Here is a 24,314-nt window from a genome sequence, read left to right as displayed (position 1 = left end):
TAATAATTTTCCTTAATATTATTAGGGGTTATAAATTTGATTTTAATAGGGAGTTGATTGCTTTAGGAGTTGGAGCTTAGGCAGTTCGCAGGGCCATTTGGGAGGGCTAGCCCAGCGGCGACTGTCACCCTCTGGGACACACTACACACTACACACACACACACACACACATACACACACACACACACCACACAAACACACTTCAGCCCCAAGGCTGGAGTCTTTCCCTCCCTGTTGAATAGGTAGCGTGGCCTCCGGGAGGTCAGGGTTGCCCTTGTTCCCAAGGGGCCCTCCATCCTGTCCTGCCTGTCCCTTCGGCTCGGTCCAGGGCCAGAGGGGAAGAAGCGGCGGAGATCGCAGCAGCCACCCGCGCCACCGGCCTCTGCCGGAAGAGCCCTGCGGGCCGCTAGGCGATTCCATGGCAGTATTGCCGCCACCGTCCATATCTTCTCACCACTTGGGGGTGACTCCGGGACTGCCAGGGCCTTTCTGAGCAACAGGGATACTCAGGAAGATGGAGATATCTTGATGGCTCAGGGATTTAAAAAGAAATTCCCCCATTCCTACCCTTTGATTATTAAAATGATTTTTGCCTTCTTCCTTAGAGCATCTTGTTTGAAAACTCAGTTTACCTCTTACAGGGGAGGGGAGTGAGGCTGCAATGCAAACCTTAGAGAAAGCTGGCGGTTGGTCCTTTGCTTCTTTCATGTCCACCTGGCCATTTTAGCCTTTGTATTTTATTCTGTTAGATTTCACTGAATTCTTGAGGTTCTTTTTCATCTTGCACAGATGGTTTGTTGCTTTCCTAAATCAAAATGTAATCTATCACCTCCTTTTGTACATCCTGCTTATTGGGGTGCAGCAGCTAGGTAGATAAGCAGGAATTCTTAAGCAAGCTCTCTTTTTAACATTTCAAGAAAAAAAATTTAGTAGAAAGGGGCCCTTAAACCATAATCATTGAACCAAGTTCAAAAACAAAGTACTCAGCTCAGTTTTAAATGTGCAATTAAAAATAACTGTAACTCAGCTTTTCAGAGGGAGAGGAAAGGGGGCAGGGAAGAGGGAAAACAAAGAATAAGGAAATGTTTAGTGCTCTTAAATCCAGTCCCAATAGCTGAAAGAAAGGCATTCCCTCAGATAATGGAACCATCAGAAACTCTGAAGTTTCTTGCCGCCTTTCCTCACAGGGGCTTTCCAAAAATTTAATTCACTTGCAGCTCCAAAACAAAGGACATAGAAAATAATTTTGAGACTTTCTGCCAAAGGGGCATTTTGGCCCAGTTTCTAGGCACCTACCTTCCTCCCCAGAATGCAAGGACGTGCCTTCCCATTCATTCAGGCAGCTGATCCAGACCCATGTCAACCCTCAGCTGCCTCCTTCCCACTTTAATAACTTTGCTAGAAAAAATAGTATGTTCATGCAGTTTCAACACATTTTATTATATTTCTGTATGCATTACTCTCAAAACATATCACGAGAAATGATCAAACCACTTAAAACCTTCAAATAAAAAATCTGAAACAGTTTATGCCCACAATTGTACATATTTATAGTTAAGAAACATTCTTTATAAATATTGTTTCCTCTGTAGCAAGTTAATACCATAATTTAATTACAAATGGATAAATATGGTAACGGGTATTTACAGAAGGAAGGGTGTTATTATGGAAAAAACTAACGGCACGACGTTTATTTTTCCCCCCACAATCTTTCATACAGGAACTAACAAATTGAACTTGCAAAAGCACTAAAACATCACATGTAAACCCAGCTAACAGAAAAATACATTCACAAGCATTGGTGGTGGTGTGTATGTGTGTGCTGTGGATCAGTGTGTTGAAGAAACAGAAGGGAGACTTTGGCACGGCTTGTTTTTTTCCAGTCTATAGTTGCATGAAGTTTACAATCAAATTGCCTCATAAAAAGGAACACAATATTCAATACCACAATACAAAACAAACCATTTTCTTCCACGTTACTTAAAAAGAAACCAGGGAAACTAAAAAGAGAAAAGAGAAAAAAAAAAAACAACAACTATCACTTGAGGAAGGGAAGGGAACGGAAGGGAAGGGAAGAAAGACAGGAGGAAAGCAATCCGGAGAATTACAAATGGACAAACTTCTATACACCAAGAAGCCATTAAAACCACCTCGGAGAAGGAAGGAGTCTGCTATGTACACAGTTTGTCAGGAGACTGGGAAAGGGTTGGGAAGGAAATCCGGCATGGGGGAAGGCAAAGGGGGGGGGGGTTCGATGTTTTTATGGATTTTTTTTTTTTTACTTTTTATTTCTTATTTTATGGTTTTAGCTTCAGACTCCAGAAGGGATATTTTTGTTTTTCATGCCTAGATTAAAAAAAAAAAAACTTTTAAAAAATCCTTCTGCTGATAAAATCATTTTCATCATCATAAAAATCAGATTCATAATTTTAACAACACGATCACAGGGTGACCTCGGCGCGGGCCACCACGAAGGTGCTGCGCCAGGGTGGGGACCAGTTTAGAGAGAGAGGCCCCGGCCTCTCACACGTACCATTCATTGAAGTTGGAGGAGAGGCCGCTGTGGCCCCCGGCTGTCCCGCTGCCCCCGCCAGAGCCGCCGCCGCCCCCGCCGCCCGCCCCGCCGCCGCCCCCGCCGCCGCCTCCACCGGAGCCGCCGCCCGCGCCGCCGCCGCCGCCCGAGCCTCCACCCCGGTGCACCGCGGACACGGCCGCCGCCGCCGCAGCCGCCGCCGCAGCCGCCGCCGCCGCTGGGGAGAGGTTGGAGCTGCTCTGGGGCTCGGCGCTGGGGGACACCAGCCCCGGGGGCGTGGATGACTCGTAGCCGGAGCTGGCGGCTGGGGAGGACTCAGAGCCCTGCGGGGAGGACTCATGGACCTGCAAGACAAAAGCCAGGAGGGGAGACCAAAGGGGACTGGGTGTGAGTGTAGCTGCTGTGGGGCCGGGCCTCCAGGAGGAACACCCCCAGAAATGCCCTCCTACCCCCCGGCCCAGGGAAACCCTCGCCTTCCCAGGCAGGCGGAGATTGTCCAGGCCGATGGTGAGCCAGCGCCGCGGGCCGGCCGCCTCGCCCTCCTCCCGGCCTCCCCGGGGGTACCTTCATGTGTTTCCGCAGCGAGCTGGGGTGCGTGTAGGACTTGTCGCACATCTTGCACAGATAGGGCTTATCGGAGGTGTGGACATGCATGTGCTTCTTCCTGTCGCTGCTGTTGGCGAAACGCCGGTCGCAGCCCTCGAACTCACACTGGAAAGGCTTCTCCCCTGTGGACATAGACATGGGGGCTTGCTGCCAACACCCAGAGCCCTCCAGAACCCCCACCCACCCTGAAGGGGGCCAGGCCTCGGGGAGGAGGAAAGAAGGGAGAGAAGGGTCTGGCTCCCTTAAACAAGGGAGATCACCTCTGTGGCAGAACTAAGACGAAATTAACCGCCTTTCCACCTGACAGTAGTGCTCATTTATTTTATGTTTTACTTTTCTTCCAGGCTGACACGCATTTCCTCAAATTTAAAACGAATTTGGGGTAGCATTCGTCCCTGTTTGCCTTTCTATAGGGCTTCTTGGATTCGCAGCTTCTAACAAGTTGGTATCGCCATGGAGAAGCTGTTATTATGACAAAATATTTGGGGCATTATCAAAATCATACAGGCTGCTGGGCTGCTGTCGGCTTCTCTCTGGGGCCAGTAAGCAATTACATTTGGAGTTGCTATGTGTTGTTTAGGGACCGTGCTGTGGATAGTGACTGAGCCAGTATTTTTCATCCAAAATTCTGCAAGTTGAATTAACCGTAATTCTAGTCTCACTTCCAGTCTTTTAAAGACGAGTTGAGGAAGAGGTAAATATTAGAAATAAGGCAGCATCTAGCGATTGCAGAGAGACACAGGCTGGGCAGTGGGGGTGGGGACATCAGCAAAGGCTTTCAAAATCTCCCTGTTTAATTTTCTGGCGGTCCCTGCATCCTGTTGCCAGAATTCCAAATGCTTGGAGTCATTTAGAGGTGTGAGAACTCAAACATTGTTCCACTTGGAAAGGGGACCATTTAACGTTAAATTCCATTAGCACCTAAATTGTTTTTTAAAGACATCCGCTCAGACACAGGACTCGAAGGCGAGCATTTCATGCAAATAAATTTCTCAAATTTTAAACCTTGTTAAAAGCTTGTCTCGCACCTCGGCTCCCTCCCTTCCCGGAAGAGAACAATAGGCCGCTGGCGCATCCCCACTTCGGAGTAAATATTGACGGGGGAAGTTGCTAAAACATTTGGCTTTCTTTTAGGAAATCGTCTGGCACGATTTTGGCTGGGACCTGGTCATAGATGAATAATCTATGAGGCGAGAGGCGCGTTCTTTCTCGGCGCTCTCTTCTCACGCGATTGCCCCGCGGGGCCGCGCTGCCGCGGGCTCTCAGTGACCCGGTTGTCGGACCAAGTTTGGAACAGCAAACCCTCTGGTACCCATTAGAGAATTTCACAGACTGCTGCGAACCCGCCGTAAAGCCCTGAGACCCACCTCGAGATGGACCTTAAAAATACTTTAAAAACGGTAAATGCTGTACAGCTTCGGCTCACACCAGACTCATTGAATGGGAAACAGTCTGGGTAAGAACATTCGGACCCCGAGTAAAAGAAGTGGGAAAACACAAGCCACTCAAAAGCAGGCGCACACACACGGAGCAGAAAAGCACATTCAAACAAGCTGGCAAAATCCTCTCTAGGCTCGATTCCCGGGCACCGAGTTGAAGAGCAGTTTTATTTTGTGCTTTCCATTTAGAACGGAAATTATTAACCGGGGCTGAGCAAACGAAGCAATTGCATCACCTAAAGCATACATTTGATGTTACACTGATCATTTAAAACTCAATTTCCGCACATGGAAAAACCCAGCCCAATAATATTCTTTCATTCTCCAACAAAAACAAGCCGCTGGCTCTCTCGCGCACACAAAAACATTTTCCATCCCACCACAGAGGCTGGCGGTCGGCGCGTTTCTCCAAGCCGACAGACCACGGCCTCTTTTCACCTCTGCGCCCCGTCCCTGTCTCGACCCGCGGTTACCTGTGTGGGTCCTTTTGTGGATCTTGAGGTTCTCGGAGCGCGCGAAGACCTTGCCGCAGCCCGGGAAGGGGCAGGGGAAGGGTTTCTCACCCGTGTGCACGCGGATGTGGTTGACCAGTTTGTATTTGGCCTTGAAGGGCTTGCCCTCGCGCGGACACTCCTCCCAGAAGCAGACGTGGTTGCTCTGCTCCGGGCCACCGACGTGCTCCACGGAGACATGGGTCACCAGCTCGTGCATGGTGCTGAAAGTTTTGTTGCAGCTCTTCTTGGGGTTGCTCAGCTGCTCGGGGTCGATCCATTTGCAGATGAGCTCCTGCTTGATGCACTGCTGCCGCATGTAGCGGAAAAAGGCACCAGGGTGGTGGTGGTGGTGGTGGTGGTGGGCCGCGGCCGCTGCCATGTTCATACCCATGTTCATATTCATGGGGCCGTACTGGTTGTGGAGCTGCGCCGCCGAGTAGGGGTCGGTCCGCGGGCTGGCCACCTGGCGGTACTGCTCCGAGCGCCCGAACACCTCGCCGGGCAGCCCGAGGCGCATCTGCCCGTTGAGCACATTCTGCGAGCCGTGCGGCCCGTGCTGCTCCGGGAGGCCGGGAAAAAGGAGGTGGCCCTGCGCGTCCGAGTGCGCGTGGTGCAGGCCGCCTGCTCCCGGCCCGAACAGCCCATGCTGCCCGCCGCCCGGCGCCGAGTCGCCGAAGCCTCGGCTGCGGAACAGGAAGTCCCGGGTGGAGTTGAAGGGCGGCCCAGAGTAGGAGCCGACATGCGCTGCATGGGGCCCGAGCGCGGCGGCGGCAGCGGCGGCCGCGGCGGAGCCGGGGTAGGCGCCGGGGCCTTGAGACGTGAAAGCCGAGCTCTGACCCGGGGACAACTCGTGCGCTCCCGGGTTAAGCTTGAAGGCGCCCATGTGCGCGGCCGCCGAGTCCACGAAGCCGTTCTGCGCCGCCGCCAGGCTGAGTTCGCGGTCCTGCATCTCGGCGGCCGCCGCCGCCGCCGCCGCGGCCGTGTGGTGATGGTGGCGCGCGAAGCTGCCCACCCCGATGGCCGGGAACTGCGGTCCCGCGTCCAGGAGCATGGCCAGCGCGCCCGCCCGCCCCGGCGAGCCCCGCGCCTTCTCAGCTCCCACTCCCTCCCTGCGCGCGGTGCCTTCAGCGGCCGGTGGGCTCCGAGCGCAGGCAGCGGCGGTGGTGGCCGCTTCAACCCGGGGAGCCGCGCTCCTGCGCCCGCCGCCTCCGCCGCCGCCTGGATCTGCCTCGGCGGCCGGGCGCGGAGCGAAGGCGCGGAGAGGAAGAGGAGGAGGCGGCGGCGGAGGAGGCGGCGGCGGAGGAGGCGCGGGAGAAGGAGGAGGAGGTGGAGGAGAAGAGTCCAAAGCCAGGCGGAGAACCAAACTGTATTAAAGGAGCTGCGGCGGGGGCGGGCGGGCGGGCAGGGCAGGGGAGGGCGGGAGGGAGGAGGGAGCGGGAGGAGGTGTGGGGAACGGAGCCGAGAGGGGGGTCGACGCGGGGCGAGCGCAGCGCCGCGGCCCCCACCCCTGCGCGCACTCGCGCGCGCACGCACACACTCACTCGCTCGCAAGCCCCGCGAACCCGGGGCCCGGCAGCGCCAAGCGGCGTCTGCAGAATGAAATCACAGCAGCGGCGGGGCTAAGGTGCCCGAGCGCAGCAATGCGCGAGCCAGGCAGGCGGCGAAGGAGAGGACAGAGGCGAGTCCCGCGCTCAGCGCCCCAGCCCGGCACACCCGCGACTCCACCTGACCGCGACTGGGGCTCTGGGGCGGCGGGCGGAGATCGCGCGCCCTCTCCGCGACGCTCAGTTGGTCGCTCCCTCCCCCGCGGCCCTATTCGCGCCGCCCCGCGCGCGGCGGGTATTGTTCGGCTCTGTGGCCGCGGTGTTTAGCCCTCCTTGTCCTCCGCGTTTGGCATTGGCTGCACCTCGTGTAGTAAACTTGCCGCGGCCACGAATTCCCCCAGATGAAGGAAGCTGCCGCGCCGCTCCCTCTTTCTTTAAGTTGTGCGGGAGGAGGAGGCGGGGGAGGAGGGGAGAAGGGGGCTGTGGGTGGGGAGAAGGCAAGCAGAGGGAGGAGTGGAGGGGGAAGCTGGGCTGAAAAACAATAACAGTAAAAAAATGTTCTCTAGCTCGTCCCTCCCTCTCGCCGGTCTCCCCGGGGCGTTGGACCGGGAGCGGGCGGCCGCACTCGCGAGGCCGGAGCGGAGTCCGAGTCCCAAGCAAGTGCGAAGAAGCCGAAGTAGGTTCCTCTCTCTCGGCTGCGGGGGGCTCGGCTCGCCACCGCCTCTGCCTCTGTTTATTTCAGTGGGCGCCGCCGACGCTGCAGCCTTTTATTTTTTATTTTTTGTCTCCTCCTTTTCCTCTCCCCTCCCCCCAGGTCTCCCGCCCCGGCCTCCCTCTCTCCAGCTCCAAGCCGGGCCTCCTGGTCACACCGCCCCTTTAACGGCGGCTCCCGCCCCGCCCGCCCTCTCGGTGCCGCCATTGGTTGCTGCGGCCCCGTCAATCCGGCGCCCCCGCCCCACGGTCGGTCCGCCCCTCCTCCTCAGCGCCCCCGAAACTCCCTGCCACCCCGGCCGCTGCCGCTCGTGGCAGCCCGCCGGGACTAGCAGCCTCCCGCTTCTCCCTTGCGCGCCTGGCATTGTGGCTCCACAGCCGCAGGCCGCGGCGCCCCTCGAAGCCGGGCGGCCGGCCTAGCCCGGCCCCGAGCTGCAGGGTCACAGCGCCCTTGTCCAGGCCTGGAGGGGACGCACCCTGCGCTCGCGCCCTTCTGCAGAGGCCACCTACTCCCCAGGGACCCGAGCCACTCCCGGCCGGCACCGAAAGCGGGCACCCCTGGTTGCTCGAGAATATGGCTTGCAACCGGCCGCGGGGCAGGAGGTTCTCTGCGCCAGGACTCAACAGGCCCGGGCTCCGGCCGGGAGGGCGCCATGGGGAGCCGCCCCGGGACCGCTTGGCACGCTCCTTGTCCGCGCCCCCCCGCACACACACACTTTGTCAACTTGTTCTATGATATTGAAAACACAGGTGCAGTATTGTGGGAGGCTAGAGAAAGCCAGACATGCCCCTTCCTCCCACTCTCTGGACACTCACCCAGACATCGCCCCTCCCCGGCCGTGGCCCCCACCCGCAGCTCGGCGCGCTCCGCTCCCCCCACCGCTCCCGTCCTGCTCTGATTACAGCAGTAAACACTGGGCAGCGGCCTCCGCGAGGGAGGGGGTTGTTTGGAAGTCGTTTAAAGACAGTGTCACCCTCGGGGTGGATGCCCAGAAGCCCGGGCCTCTGCCACGGTGGGGTGGGAAGTGTGGAGACGCCCGAGGCGCGCGGCCAAGCAAGACTCAGGCTGGAGTTTGGCGGAGGGTCAGGCTCAGAGCCTCCGGAGAAGAAATCTCCAGACTGGTAGGGCTTAAACCTTCCGTAAGATATTTATCACTCTTCTATGGTAGCGGGGACCGCCTCCCCCCAGGTGGTGGCGGGGCCGCGAGGCTGCTCCCTGTGCCGCGCGGGGCCTACCTCTCCGCCCTGGGGCTCCGGCCGCCCCCCAGGCCCAGGTTAGCCGCCGCGGACATTTCCTGCCCCGCCGCGGAAAGCTCGCGTTCCGGAGGTAACGGATAGGGAACGGCGGGCCCGAAGGCTGCGGAGGTGTGAATGGAAGGCCTGAGGCCAGCGCCTTTCTTTGCCTAGCTGGGGTGGGGAACTGCCTTTCTTTCTTTCTTTCTTTACAAATCTCTGGGAGTTGAAATAAAATTCAAGTAAGAGAAAATAATCAACATGCATTTCAAAATTTCATGCTGAAATTAAATCAACAAAAACGCGGGAAGACAACTGTAGCTGGCGATCGCTGCAAGAACTGGGCTCTTTCGCGCCGGCACAGGCAGCCTCTTCCGGCTTAAGAGGGTCCCTGAAGGTCGGAGCTGGCCGCAGCCCCTTGTATAAGGGGACCTGTGCCCTCCCGTTGTCTCCCCCTTCCCTGCCCAGAGTCGGGGGGCACTGGGGAGGGAGAACGGGGCATGTTGTGTGAAAGCCCAGAGTTTGCCTGGACCTCGGGATTCTCGCCTTCTCTGAGAGGAAATGTTCTCCACACACCTCTCTGTGTAAGGGGGGAGGGGAGATGCAAATGCCTAGCTGCCCCCCACCCCCCCTTTAGCAGAGAGGGACCTGAAAGAGAGAGAAGGATTCCAGGCAGAAAGGCTGTCCTGCTACAGGGAATCGATTAAAAAAAAAAAGTGTCCAGTGCACGACCTTTTACACTGGTTTGTTTTTTCATCACTTTATGGGGGGGGGGGTGATTGGAAAAGCTTACTCCAAAAGTATTTCCAAAAAACTATTTTCTTGGAGACTGGTCGTGAGAATAGCACTTATGCCCATCCCCAAACCTCACTGCCCTTCCTTCTCTCAAGTCATCAGACTTCAGTTTTCCTTCCTTCCCACTTTGTCGCCCCCGCCGCACTCCTCTGCGCCTCTCCTCTTCTCCCCATCTTCTTCTTTCGCTTTGATTCCCCGTTTGCAGCGCCTGCGTTTCGGGCGGACGCTGCTGGACGCTGGCTGGGCTGGGCTCCGGAGGCCGCGCGCCGCTGGCTGGTGGGACGGACGACTAATTCCCCCCAGAGACCCCGCGGGCTGGGCCCTCCTGGCTATTTCCCGACTCCAGTGCTCCTCTCCCTGCAGGACACAGAGGAGCTGAGCCAAGTTCAAAGTCACGTCGCCATCCCCTCTTAGAAGTGCTTTATTTGTCTACAAACCGCAAAACTCCTTTGCCTCAAGAGTTTTTTTGTTGTTGTTTTTATTGTTTCTTTAAAAGAAAAAAAAAAGGAAGGAAGGAAAGGGAAGAGAGAGAAAGAGCAAGAAAGCAAGAGGGAGAAAAAACCCTGCAAAGGCCTTCAAAATCAGAATCGTTGCCTCAAAAGTACATTTGCGCTCCTTGGCCGAAGGAAAAAAAGCAGCCAAGCTGCTTTCCGCACCCTATGAGTGAATTCAGTTTTTCAACAGGTTTCTAGAAGGGCCCGCCAAAGCCGTATCAGACCCTCGGGACGCACAACTGTCTCCATCGGGCAAACAGGTTTCCCTCTTTGTAATTTCCCCAAAATTGTTCTTTGAAGATCACACGGAGCCTGCGCCCGGCCAGGCCAGCGAGACTCCAGGCTTTGCTGTATGTGGATGAGGGCCCTGCGTGGCGGGCCCCTGGGTGCCAGGGCTAGCGTCCCTTTCCTGGCAAGTGGAAGGAATGGCAGTGCCATAGCGAATTCTAGTTGTCTTAAAAGAAAAAAGAAAAGAAAAGAAAAGAAACCCACCTAGAAAAAATCCCTTCAAACACTCACGCACATTCACTGAACACCTTGTTGTGGTCTGTGGGCCTCTGTGAACGGTTGACCGACTTCTTTTGTCGTATGATGATCATTTTTTGTACATATATGTATAAACAATGCAAATGCACAACAACATATTCTCACCTACACACAGAGGTATATCTTTTTGGCCAGGAGAAGTCAAAACCAAACAAGCAAACAAAAGTGATCTTTAAATTGGAAAACAGAAGCACTTGATCATACCACTCAAACCTTTAATTTTCCTCTTAAGAAAAGGGATGGAAATGGAGGAAGAGATGGGAGGAAAAAATGTGGAATCAGCTGTTTATATACACTGAACAAAAAAAAAAAAGGGATTTCACAGGATTTCAGCTCTATCCTCTGAATCACAGACTCATAAATTCAACAAGATCATCAACAGGATATTAAGTTGCAGGTCACCTTTGATTCAGCCCTCTCAGCCACTCCTGGGCTGGGCGACCCCTGACCCATGAAGGACCACATATGTGGTGGGGAAGCCCCCCCCTAAAACCCACCTAGAACAAAAGTTCTTTGTCAGAGGTTTAGAGAAGTGTAATGTAAAAGAAGGGGGAATCTGTAATGTAAAAGAAGGGGAAATCATGAAAATCTCATCCAATGTTGTAACTTTTAAATACCACTTTCAAGAAGGGGAAGATTTAGTGGAGGTGGGGAGTATATAGAATAAGGCCCTCTCTAGTCTCCTAAAAGAACTTCTCTTCTTCCTACAGTTAAAATTTACTGTTCTGTAACTGGGCTTATAAAAAGTCTCTGTATAAAATATATGTTCACCATCAGTATAGTGACAGCGATGCAAATGTTTGTGTATTTGTCATTAGGGACTTAGAAAAAAAATAGAAGCCAACATTTCTAGGTGACAGTGAGTGGTTATGTTTTTGCAAAAGGAAGAGGAGTCATTGTCCTTATTTTGTCTCCTTTCCTGACAGGTGAGTTTCTACTCCTGTAAAACAAAGCAAAAACAAAAACTCCCCCAAACAGGAGGCATTAACTTACATCAAAGTGTTTAATTATTTTGAGGGCAGTTATCCTTCTGGCTCTCAGGCGAACTACATTCAGGAGGGTGAATACCGGTGACAGGCAAGCAGCTTTCCAATAAACTGCAGTATTATTGCAATAGACTTTGTAATACAATTTATGCTGTCATTCATAAATAACAATGCCATATGTCAACCATATTGCTTACACAAGTAAATCCATCAACGTGTCACTATTTGATTTATCTCAACAGCTTCTGCAAATATTGAAGTATAGATGTTGGAAGGGGTATGGAGTGGGGGGGGGAACTACCCACAAAATTTGAGATTAAAAAGAAAAGCACAACCTCTGCTCCTCCTTTATCCCCCATCCAAAAACATCCTAAAAGATAAAGAATGAACAGGAGGAGGAGCACATCTTGGAGCCAATATAAAGAAGTAGTGGGTGGTTGCACAAGCTGTGAGCACATAAGGGAATTTGTGGTTCCTGTTTGGACCTTTGAAGCATATTTTAAAACACAACAATTAGGCATTTCCCAAGAAACTCCCAATCCTAATGGTCAAATGTGGGTCAAAGGCCATCCTCCTACAACCCCCATCTCTGAGGATAAAAATGATTGATAACCAAATGAGAATATATGATGACAGGTCAATTTTACTCAACTTAGTTTTTTAGTAGGGGGGAAGTGAAGAGAGCCATAATTTTTCAAGGGCTTTTAAGCACTAAGATCAGGTGGAAATGGGATGAGTCCAGTTCTTGACTATCCAAAACAAATCAACTGGAAGGTTTCAGTCACAGCCACATAACCCCAAACTTCTGGGTTTTTTAGAAGTCCAATGCACTATCCATTGTGCAACGGACCAAACTTCTGGGTTTTTTGTTTGGTTTTGTTTCTAATTCTCAGGAAATCCATGTACATGGGACAGGGATCAAAAACTTTAGCAAACTTTTGGTTACTCTTAGCTCACAGGTATCCTTAGAGTCTGAGGATTCAGCTCGAGTTCAGAAGCTTGGGAAGCAGAGGCAAATCACCAAGAAGCTCTGAGACCTGAAAGCTGGATGGCGATCGGACACCCAAGGCCTCAGGGCCTGGTCTTAGATTCCACAGAGTCAGATCGCAAGTGGAAGGGCTCGCTGGTGGAAACTGGTCCCTGCCGAGTGCAGAGTGCAAGCTGCCTAGTCGCCTAGTGAACTTAATTTGGGAAAAGTCCTTGAACCCAATGTCCTCATCACTTCAGGCCACGACAAACTCAACTGAAACGCAGGTTTGTGGGCCCCTTGGCTCACCTCGCTCTGGCTTTAAAAAGGGCTCCACACCCCTCTTCCATTGTTTGCTAATAACCCTCCTCCTCCCAGTTGAGCGCCCACTGGCACCCTCGGGCTGGGCTGCATAAGTCCTTTGATCTCTCAGGTAACTGGGGGTACCCTTTCCGCCCTTGAACCTACTTCTGTCGCAGCCCAAATGGCACAAGGCACTCCACACCCGCCGGGCATCCAGCCCCTCTGCGAGGTCGCCCGTGCGGATACCACGCGGGACGCGCGATCCGGAAAGCAACTGCAAGAGCAATAAAAGGCAGCTCTGTGGGTCCCCCAACTCCTTTCTTGTCCACCTCACTGCCCCCGGCATACATACCCCTTCCCCTCACCTGCCGAAACAATTAAACAAAGGCTCAAAAGCCCGGAAATGTCCAATTCACTTTCCTTAGAGTTTATTAATTGCCCACATCCATCGCAAGGAAACTTGGCCCTGTTCAGTGACGACGAATGGAGGGCACTGGGGAGCCGCAGTCCCCTCTCTTGGCGCAGTGGGAAGCCGTAAGCGCCAGCCAGGGCATCCCTGGAGACCGGGCTCTGTCGCCTAGTCTAGGCAGCGGAGTGCCGCGAGGCCGCCCGGTTCTGGCCAGCTCGGCGTTTACTGTACCTCCCCAGCCTCTCCGCGCCTTTGTTTGGGGCTAGGAGCAGGTTGGGGTTCAGGGTGCAACAGAGAAGTCTAGAAATCGATGCTCTCCCAGGAGCACCTGTTGACCCCAGAAAGGGCGTTTCCATGGATTGCCACGTTGCTGACCCTATACTAGCACCTCCGCTGCAAAAGCGCAGATAAGGGCAAGAGTTTTGAGGATCCGCCCTGAGGACCAGCACCGCTGCGAAAATAACGGCGTTAAATCCACAGGGGAACTGGCATAACGACTTCTACAGCTCCCTGCTTTTAAGAAAGAAAGAAAAGAAAGAAAAGAGAGAAAGGGAAGGAAGGAAGGAAGGAAGGAAGGAAGGAAGGAAGGAAGGAAGGAAGGAAGAAAAGTCTACTATTTATTATTTTCTCCAACACCCTGGAAATTGTTGGTGTTTACTTAGGAAGTGTGACACAGTTATTGGGTCCTTAGAAACCTGGGATGTTAAGGGGTTTTGATTTGGCTCTCAAATGGCTTGAAAAAGAACCAGCACACCTGGGGTCAGGCGGGTCATCACAATAACAAAAAGCGCGTCTACAAAATAAAAAGCTCTTTTATAAAGAAAGGCAATCCCGGAAATTCACCGCGAGCCTTTCTGATGACCATCTTGCTAGGCCCATTCTCAGGTTTAATTGGCAGGCGGTTTATTGGCGCCTTATTGGTGTTGATTGAAATTTTGCTCCCTGTTCTTTCTTTTAAGAATTAGCATCTCAAGCCGATCTACCTGAGTCAATTATCTTTTTAGGGTCTGGGTTTGGTCATAAATTTGAAATATTAATTAAACACACTTTGTAAATATCCCTCTTTCCAATCGACACAAATCTCTATCGCTTCCTAAGAAAGTCTTTTCTTTTTTAAGGCTTCCATAAAAAGAAATTGATCAGGGAGCTATATCTGAATTAAGACATATTAAATCGATGACAGATACATATCATGCTGTGTTTAACAAGAGTTGTACAAGGAGGCGGGTTCCAGATTCCGCACGGCTCTGCTGCACCATTATTCACATTTTTACAGCCTTTCCTTCATGCCTTCACCCATTAAACCATTAAATTTCAGCAATTCAATAAAACAAAGCAGTTATAATTTTGAGGAAAAGCTATTTTGAAGGAGGTGGAGGTACCCATTTTATTGCACAATAAAAATACTCAACAGTCTATATTAAAGGGTAGGTTGAGTTTATTATTTTCTCCTTTCTTTATTCATTCTTTTTGTTTTATTTTGTTTTTACTTATAACCTGCAGGATTGAATGCAAAGCTGCCATTATGGAAGTACTAACATTATTGCCAAGAAATTCAAATAAAGGAAACTCATTTGAAATGTTCTGAGAGGAAATAAAGACACTGGTGACAATTCCAAATATGATGTTTTCTCCATAAACCATTCAGAGATGACACAGTCCTCTCTCCACTTTGCCTGGTTGGCTTGAGACCTTTCAAGTCTTCAAAAATTGTGAAAGGGCTCTTCCTCTCTAAATACAGATGTGGATTTTTGTCACTGTTGTTTATTTTAAATTTTTCATTGTTTGCAGTCATGCCTTTCTCATTCCTCCGTATTTGAGTTTCACTGAAGCTTAAAGAAAAAGCCCATTTGAAATTTGATTGTAGTATTTTCTTTGTTTGCTTGTCAGTTTTATAAGAGAAATGACATTCCCAAGACTCACAGGGAAATTCCCTGTTAAGCATTGTTCACACCAATGTAAATGGGACTATGGAATCAGCTCTTTTGAAAACATTTCTTATCACGTCTCAGGATGATCTTCCAGATGATGGCTTTATGTAGTTTGTGTGTGTTTTTAACTTGGACTGTAAACGAATTAAGCTGGTAACATGTTTTACTGTATCCTAAAAGAAAAAAATCACAGTTTAGTCATTATCCCTTTTTTCAAATAATTTTACTGAGGGCAGCAAAATTAAAATTTTAAACCCTGACTTTAATTTTTGAGCATCATGGAACGTGGCAAAATCTTAAGATGTTTTCTTTTTAAAGCTGAAGTGACACTTTGGGGGCAGTTAAGAGCCTTAAAGTTTGAGTGATGTCACATTTCTTTGCCCCCCAAAGTGATGCAATAACTTATTTCTCTTTTTTAAAAGATTTGATAGCAAATTGCTTGAAAGGGCCTTGCTTATTTTTTAAGCCAGTGTTCATGGTTTTCAAGTAAGACATCTCTTCTTCTAGATGAGTTTATTAGAAAAGGATAACAGGATAAAAGGTTATTCTATTAGTAAATAAATCACAAAGATATTGCTTCATTTTAATATAATTATTGTATTGGATCAATTCTAATTTGTGACACTTTCAAAGAAACTAAGGCACACATATGGAATACGTTCTGGACCGGAAGGAGAACTTCTGCTTAACGGATATCGTTTATTTAGCTGCGTCCCTCTAGAGAGATGCTGTTTGGCCTGCCCTGCCACTGTAGCTCCGAGAGGCAAAAGTCAGAATCACTGCCCGATGTTTTTTCTCCCGATAAATGTAATTGGAAACGGCAGATCTAGAACCGATGAGCAGTGAGATTACACTTCGAGCCAACTCCTTTGAACCATGCTGAAAAGGATTCCATGAGCTAAAAAGTCGAGGTAAAACGGTTCCTTTTGGGAAAGATTTATTTTGACTTCACCTGGCATTTTCCAACCAATAGGACTTTAATATCCTTCCTCATTCCATCTATCTGTGCGCCCTACGTGAGTGCGCGAAAGATTGAGTGTCCTTCCCAAATAAGTTTTTAGCATCACCTCTGCAAGTACGATAACGGGCATACATCTGTTCACCCTCCTCCCCAGAGAGCAGCCCGGAGCTCTTCCAAGGAAGGAGGTAGAAAGCATTTGGATGCTGGAAGGAACGCTGCCTGCAGCTAGCGGAGGTTTTTGAAGTTGGGGGCTCCCCCCAGCCTTTTGCCCCCCGGGGGGTCCCCAGCCCAGAGCTGCCCGGCGCCCTTCGGCCGCGTGCCGGCGCACGCTCTCCGCCAGGCGTGTCATGGGAACGCGGGGCGCTGCGCGCGCAGGCCCAACGCAAACTTTCTGCAAGTGCAACTTGGGCATCCCCCGGGGAGGCGGGGACGCAAGGCTCCACGGGAGGAGGGGGCACGAAGCGAAAGCGAAGGCGTCAGTGAGCACAGGGGCGGATTCCCGCTGGGCCAGGGGCCTGAATGGGAGCCAATCGGGCAGCCGCGGCTGCTGCCAATCACGCGGCTCCCTCCAATCCCACCCTTGCCATTTCCAAAATCTCTGTCCCACTGTGCAGCTCAAATGTGATGTTCGCTCTGCCAATCGCTGGAGGACAGAGTGGGAACGGGAATAAGCAGAGTTAGGAAGCCAGGACAAAGAAGTTAAAGAGCGCCTAATATATACATGTTTTTGAAGGCGGGCAGAGGGAAAAAAGTATCCCCAGTGAGGGTCTATGGGTCTGATTGTGTAGTTCTGATGGAGCCCCCTTTGAGCAAGAGGAACCCGCCAGCGCTGAGATTAGCGGATTTGGCAACGGCTCAGACCAGGCCGTTTCAGAATATGACAGGCTTCCCGGCGCTGGCCAGCCCGCCCGCCCACTCCCAACACCGCGCCACAGCAGCGCACGTCCGCCCTCGGGACCTGGGCTCTGACCCCGGCGTGGCCATCACTCAGCTCGGACCCGAGCACATGGCCCAGGCGAGCGCGCTTGGCCTCAACCCTCCCTCACAGGCGCTCCCCGCACAGCCCGAGACCCCAGCGGCCGCCGCCCGCGCTGCAGCCTCGGTCGTGCACCCGGGCGCCAGCACCTACCCCGGCGGCGGGGGCAGCAGCAGCGTGCAGTCCTCCGCGCCCCCGCCCCCAGCCCCTCCTCTTCCTCCCTCTCTTTCACCCCCTCCCCCTCCTCCTCCTCCTGCCCTCTCGGGCTACACCACCACCAACAGTGGTGGCGGCGGCAGCAGCGGCAAAGGCCACAGCAGGGACTTCGTCCTCCGGAGGGACCTTTCCGCCACGGCCCCCGCGGTGGCCATGCACGGGGCCCCGCTCGGAGGGGAGCAGAGGTCCGGCACCGGCTCCCCCCAGCTTTCGGCCCCGCCTCCCCACCCGGCCGGCATGTTCATCTCGGCCAGCGGCACCTACGCCGGCCCGGACGGCAGCGGCGGCGGGGGCCCGGCGCTCTTCCCCGCGCTGCACGACACGCCGGGAGGCCCCGGCGGCCACCCGCACCCGCTCAACGGCCAGATGCGCCTGGGGCTGGCGGCAGCGGCGGCAGCCGCGGCGGCTGAGCTGTACGGCCGCGCCGAACCGCCCTTCGCGCCGCGCTCTGGGGATGCGCACTACGGGGCGGTTGCGGCCGCTGCAGCCGCCGCCCTGCATGGCTACGGAGCTGTGAACTTAAACCTGAACCTGGCGGCGGCGGCGGCTGCCGCGGCGGCGGCTGGACCGGGGCCCCACCTGCAACACCACGCGCCGCCCCCGGCGCCGCCACCGCCGCCGGCGCCCGCGCAGCACCCGCATCAGCACCACCCCCACCTCCCAGGGGCGGCCGGGGCCTTCCTGCGCTACATGCGGCAGCCAATCAAGCAGGAGCTCATCTGCAAGTGGATCGACCCCGACGAGCTGGCCGGGCCGCCGCCGCCACCGCCCCCGGCCGGCGGCGCCAAGCCCTGCTCTAAAACTTTCGGCACCATGCACGAGCTGGTGAATCACGTCACGGTGGAGCACGTGGGCGGCCCCGAGCAAAGCAGCCACGTCTGCTTTTGGGAGGACTGTCCGCGCGAGGGCAAGCCCTTCAAGGCCAAATACAAGCTCATCAACCACATCCGCGTGCACACCGGCGAGAAGCCCTTTCCCTGCCCCTTCCCGGGCTGCGGCAAGGTCTTCGCGCGCTCCGAGAACCTCAAGATCCATAAGCGCACTCATACAGGTGGGTGTCTGTCCCCGGCCGCGCCGCCGCCGCCGCCGCCGCCGCTTCTGCCGCTGCTTCTCTTCCTTCTCCTGCTCGCCTTACTTTTTCCCTCCTTCTGCTGCTTCTCTTCGCATACGTATAACCCGGACATGTGACTTCTTTTTTTTCTCTCCCCCCCTTTTTTTCTATGAATAAGTAATTCGATAGCATACACAGGCCCCGCGCTGGGTTCCCACACGGTGGAGTCTCCAGCGCTCCCGCAGCCCCTCCGCCGGGACCGGCAACGCGCTCCAGCCGCCGCCGCCGCCGCCCCGGAGCAGAAGCAGCAGCCGCCGGAGCAGGAAGGCGCCCAGGACGGTCGGCAGCCCCCATCCGCCCGGCCCCGGGAACTTGGGGAGGGCGATGGGGAAGGAAGGCTGGAGCTGGAGCTGCCCCGGTGGCTCTTTCCTTCCCCATCGGATAGCAAGCCCCGCGCGGTCACCGCGCTCGGAAAAGAGGGCGTGCGAGGGGCGCTTGGGATTTGCTGCGGTACTGCGGCCACGAGGCCCAGCTCGGTGTGGCCCCTCCAGGAGGGGAGGGGGGTCCTGTCCCTCCCGGGCGGGGTGCAAAATGCGAAAGTAATGAGCCCTCGGGCTCCTGGAGTCCTTCCTCCTACACACACGCGCACACACTCGCCACCGTTACACACTCCACACCCACTTTCATGTGCGCACACATCACACAACTTGACACACCCATATTCCCTCATACACTCCTCTCTCACTGTTGGGACACCCATATGCCCTCACACACTCACCTTACACATACACTCACACTTCCTCATTTACACACCTTCATATACATTTATACTCGCTCGCGCTGTCACACATTTTATCATACATGCCCTAGAGGGTGCTGGATTCTGACCTTTTAAAGAAGGTTCTACTTGGAGGAGGACAGGGCTAGTTGCAGAGCCTCCCGCGGTCTTTGGGGCCTACCGCGCCTTGGAACTTGGGGGGAGCCCCAGGCGCTGTGGTGACCCCTCCCACCCCGAGCCCTGCTTTAGGGGTGCCACAGCCCTGGGTGAGGGCAGCTGCGGCCTGGGGCAGTGGGATGGCCCCATGAGCCTTGTGCCCCTTCATACGGACGAGCGCGTTTGGCAGAAGCGCTGATGAGCGCGAGCGCAGTCGGGATTTATAGGGACAGGCAATATTACCCCTCGGAGGACACTTAAGTAACTGGAGTTTACATTCAGTAATTACTTGGCTGATTTATCGACGCTGCGGCGGCGAGGAGGCAGCGGCCGGGCGTGGGCCCCAACGCCTGGCCAGCGGCCCAGGCAGAAGCCTTGTAGGGACTTGTGAGAGAAGCCAGGTTCGGGGGCCCAAGGCTGGAAGCCCCGGGCCTTTCTCCTGTCGCCGGCACCTGACAGGCCGCTTGCGGACTGGCTGATGACCGGCTGGGAGGGAGTTTCGTTTGCCAGTCCAGTTCTTTTCTCATCTGGATCAGTCTGCCTTAATGATTTTTCCAAAAGGCAATTTCCCACGAGGCTCGCGTAAAAATTCCCTGGCCCGCTAAACCAGCCGCACTTCCCGACTGGGCGGAGGCCCGGGAATGTGAACCGCGCGTGCGGGGCGCGGGGAGTGAAGCCGTTCCCAAAGGGAACCCCTAAAAGCAGAGCCCGCGGCCTCGGCCCTTCCCGCCTTTCTAGGCCTCGGAGGGGGAGTGGACCTTCCCTTGGCGGGCAGGGAGGCTGCCCGGAGCCGTTTCCGCCCAGGTCAAGCAAGGAACTAGAAACTGATGGCGCGGCAGCTGACCGCCGGCCGGCTCTCCGGCCCCGGGGGGACAGGCTGCTTCCCACCCCTCCTGGAGGGCTGGCCCCAGGGGTTGTGCTTGCCAGCTTCTGGGGGCGGGGACCTGGGTGCCCAGGAGGATCCGGGGGCCCTTTTGTTGTCGGGTTCCTCGTCACGCGCAAGGTTGCATTCCAGCCGGGTTTGCGGTGGCTGCGTGGATCTGGCGGGGTCCCTCGGGAGGAATGCGAGCGCCCTCACGTTGATGCTCAAACCCGCGTCGGGTGTTTTCGGCGGTCTCTGGGCGGCTTAGCCATTGAGCATTGTGTCCAGCGAGGGGCCGCCCCGGACTCCCCTCCCAACCACAAAGCTGTAGCTTTTGGGGGAGTTATCCAGGATCCAGGAACAGATTGATCAAAGAGAATAATCCCCGCCACTCCCGAAGGCCCATTTCCTGACCCACGTGCCCCCAATTCCGTTTATAACCTTCCTCTGCACTGGACTCGAGTTCTCACACGTAGCTCCCCTCACTCTCAAACTCTGTAAGTAAATTCTGACATGACCCTTCTATCAGAATCTGCAATGTAAACACAGGTCTTTCACCCTTTGTAGTCAGGTAGAGCTTGATCACTGCCCCCCTTCTTAGGCTCCCCCTGAGTAAAACAGGAGAGTCTATCACCCTTTCCTTCTGGTCTTTCTTCCTCTATCTCCTTTATCCCTGCTCTTTACCTTTCTTTCCACTCCTTATCTGCCCTTACTCGGTCTGATTCTTTATGCTTCTCTTTACCATGTGCAGTGGCAGAACCAGCAATATTCAAGCCGTTTATTCTTCACAATCCGGGATATGTAGCTTGTGCAGAAACGTGAGAATTCTGAAAAAAGGGGAAAAAATTGCACATTTGCATAGGGTGAATAAAACCACTTAATCCTCCATGTTGAGGAAAGGCTGATTACGATCTTTTGGAAGAATGCTGTATGAAATTAATATTATCTCTAACTTAAAGTGAAATACAGAAATCAGGACAAAAAACTGGTGTTGATAAAACTCGATTAACTGTTTTTGTTGCAGCCCATCTACAGAGAATTTTTAGAGGTTATGATTATCATTGCGTTATGCTGTGTTTTCCCCTCTCTTTATAGATCATTCTAGGATGTGTATGAGTAATATTTCATTTTATTTTTAAACAATATTTCCAGGTAGGATAAGTTACATTCTAAATACTTTCAGATGTGCTAACATACTCTGGCATTGAAGCAGCCATCATTGGTGAAATAAAAAAGAGAACAATACACTGAAATGTTTGTATAAGAAAAATCTACCACAGAAACTTATGTATACTAAGCTGTCTTAATAGTTTGACTTAAAAAAAATAAATTATTAAAAACCAAGGAAAAGATCATTCTTTTTGTGTCATCAGAGTAGCTGCTGAAATATACAGAAATTTAACTTTCTTTTTTATGTCATTTAAATATAAGGAATATATCATTATACCATAATACGTATGAGATGACATGTTCAATTATGGACTCAAATACATTAAGTTCATAGATACTAAGTCTTCCTGTTTTTGCTTTTTTAATACCAAGATGTGATGTGGCAGAATATCTAGTTGTCTTGCTGAGCATTTCTACTACCTGGACTAGGGGCCTTGTGTTCAAGGGCATTGTGTTCCTGGGGTGGGTAGAGCAGCTTAAAGGGGCCTTGGGCCCAAAGACTCTGGTAAATGGTTGATCTTTTTTGACTCTTAAGCAATGTTAGAATAAGCTTACTTCTGGCATCAGGTAAATGCCAGGTTCTGGCTGAGGCTTGTGGTCTTTACTAACATTTGTTAAGGTTCTGTTCCCCTAGGCTCTGAACTGCCCAGCAAGTTGTGAGGAAGGCTGGCAGAATGAAGAGGCCAACAAGCCTCTCTGCCCAAATAGGCTTGTAAAAAAAAAAAAGTCCAGTGGTGAGATCATGAGTTTCATAGGTGTCTTTATTTCTGAAGAGAATAAGATTCTGTTATATTGCCTTTCCTTTTCCACCAGTGAAATCCTGGGAACACTCTGAAACCAAATGCCATTATTATAATTTTACTGTACCACCCCCAGTTTGCTTTTAATTGAGTATGTGTTTATTTTTCTTTTCTTTTTCTTTGGTCTTCACCCAAGCTGTGTCTTTGGCAGTGTCATTTTATCGGTATTTATCTTGGCAGGGGGATCTGCTTGAATTCTTGCATGTATAGATCCTGAGGGGAACGAGGACGTGGGTATTTGGGTCCTAGTTGCATTGGTATCACAGCCGGGACACACACTAGTCATTCTCACCTTGACCCCTACGGTACTACAGGGGTTGATATCCAGCCCAGGTCCAAGGAGAGCCTCCAGGCCAGGGGACACCAGGCCCGTCCCTGAAGTATCCCTTCCCCATGGCATCCTGGAACATAGGAATTAGGAGTAGGAATTAGGCTGGGAGTTGGCCTTCAAGAGAATGGGAAATGCATCCTGATGTTTGCCCTGAGATCTCTCTCTCAAGTAAGAGGTCTCTGAAAAGCACTTGGTAATCTTTCCTATGTTTTCTTGTAGGGGAAAAGCCTTTCAAATGTGAATTTGATGGTTGTGACAGGAAGTTTGCCAACAGCAGTGATCGAAAGAAACATTCCCACGTCCACACCAGCGACAAGCCCTACTACTGCAAGATCCGAGGCTGCGACAAATCCTACACCCACCCGAGCTCCCTGAGGAAGCACATGAAGATTCACTGCAAGTCCCCACCGCCTTCTCCAGGAGCCCTGGGTTACTCATCAGTGGGGACTCCAGTGGGTGCCCCCTTGTCCCCTGTGCTGGACCCAACCAGGAGTCGCTCTAGCACTCTGTCCCCTCAGGTGACCAATCTCAATGAGTGGTACGTCTGCCAGGCCAGTGGGGCTCCCAGCCACCTCCACACCCCTTCCAGCAACGGAACCACTTCTGAGTCTGAAGATGAGGAGATATACGGGAACTCTGAAGTTGTGCGGACGATACATTAGAAGTCATTAGTAATCATAATAAGTAAAATAATAAGTGGGAGCCCTTGGACCATATCCTAACCTGAGACAATGCCGAGCCTGAGACAAACCCATGACTCAGACTTGCCACCGGGTCTAATTAGCCCTATTTATTCGGTATGAAACCCTATGGTGTTTGTACATTTAATTAATTTAATTAAGATATTTGGGCTTTTTTTTTTTTCTTAGAAAACAAACAAACACAAAACCCAACCAAGCTGGACTTGTATGTTGCAGGGGGACAGGCCTGGGAGCAAACTGTACCAGGGGAAATGAAAGGAGGGATCAGTTAATCGAGATACACACTGCCAATGCAATATATATGGTTTTTAAAAGGGTGAGAGAAAGAGCATGAAGTCAGAACTCCACACAGCAACAAGGCCCTCTGCATTTCCTGGAGTGCCTCATGAATGCCTTTGACACCATAATGCGCTTCTCTGGAGTCTCTGCCTCCTGCTTGGGCCCTAATTCTGCAAAGCCCTCTTGATTGTAAACCACACACTTGCTGCATTGCCCACAGATCTTGGACTATACCTGTGTCCAAAAATATTTGTAAAAAACCCTTTAAGTTCTAATACTTATAATTTTTGATTTCTATTCTTATTACTGATCTCACTGTAACGCTATTTTTATACAGGATTATTTCTTCAATACCCTGCTTGTATGATTTAACAAAGGAAAAAAAAAGATGCAGCAACCTTAGTTCATCTCCATATATTGTGCTACTGTGATTGTCAAGCTAAGTGGAGAGAAGAAAAAGCTGCTGTCATAGACAACTGTGAAACTGTGATATTTGATAAAATAGAAGAAATTCAAGTGCTCTCTTTCTCCTCTATCTTTTTTTTTAAACTGAAATCTCAGATGCTGCCTCTTTACTCTGTCCAAACTTCTTGTGTAATAAAGAGATTATGTTTTAGAGCATAAGTTCTTTGGGATGCCAAAATTAACAGGCAAGTGTAAGGAGGTGTGATGTTGGCAACATGCCTACTTTTTGGGAACGCTGTTTTAAAAACAGGCCAACCCCTCTTTTATACTCTTGTATCAACCTTTTAAAAAGTCCTTATTTTTCAATACCTGAAATTGCATTTTGATGCGTTTTCTTCCACCTGAGCACACATAACTGTCCCATTTGAAAATGAAAGTATGATTTACATTAAAAGAGGGGAGGGAGTTGCTATACATATTAAAATTTTTTAAAGGTTTATAGTTACCACCAAACACTGATGAATGTGTGACCTTTGCCAGAGCTGTCAAGCTAGTATAAGAAAGGTCAAGGACCTAGGACAATAACTCTTAGTCAATTTATTTTCGGTTGGTACAACACATCTTGTGTGCAAAATAT

At 52.1% G+C, this 24,314-nt stretch overlaps 2 protein-coding genes and 1 long non-coding RNA gene across 3 annotated transcripts; 1 reads left to right on the top strand and 2 right to left on the bottom strand.

Annotated features, from left to right (window-relative positions):
- Positions 1-1,419: 1,419 nt before the first annotated feature.
- Positions 1,420-6,415, bottom strand: ZIC2 (Zic family member 2). Its single transcript, XM_031684404.2, has 3 exons — positions 5,052-6,415; positions 3,098-3,261; positions 1,420-2,877 (listed from the first exon to the last, which is right to left on the bottom strand). The coding sequence occupies exons 1-3, from the start codon at positions 6,121-6,123 to the stop codon at positions 2,524-2,526; spliced, it is 1,590 nt and encodes a 529-aa protein (XP_031540264.2). The 5' UTR covers positions 6,124-6,415; the 3' UTR covers positions 1,420-2,523.
- An 8,521-nt stretch (positions 6,416-14,936) lies between these two features.
- LOC140685549 (uncharacterized) lies at positions 14,937-22,475 on the bottom strand. Its single transcript, XR_012058809.1, has 3 exons — positions 22,254-22,475; positions 20,676-20,818; positions 14,937-15,164 (listed from the first exon to the last, which is right to left on the bottom strand). It is a non-coding gene; the product is annotated as an uncharacterized lncRNA (long non-coding RNA).
- ZIC5 (Zic family member 5) lies at positions 16,674-22,954 on the top strand. Its single transcript, XM_072937382.1, has 2 exons — positions 16,674-18,195; positions 22,512-22,954. The coding sequence occupies exons 1-2, from the start codon at positions 16,674-16,676 to the stop codon at positions 22,952-22,954; spliced, it is 1,965 nt and encodes a 654-aa protein (XP_072793483.1).
- Positions 22,955-24,314: the final 1,360 nt, after the last annotated feature.

This window comes from Vicugna pacos, chromosome 14 (genome assembly GCF_048564905.1).
Source record: "Vicugna pacos chromosome 14, VicPac4, whole genome shotgun sequence".
In the NCBI taxonomy this organism is placed as follows: Eukaryota; Metazoa; Chordata; class Mammalia; order Artiodactyla; family Camelidae; genus Vicugna; species Vicugna pacos.
Note: the sequence above shows the minus strand (reverse complement) of the source record. Positions and strands in the feature narration are given on the sequence as shown.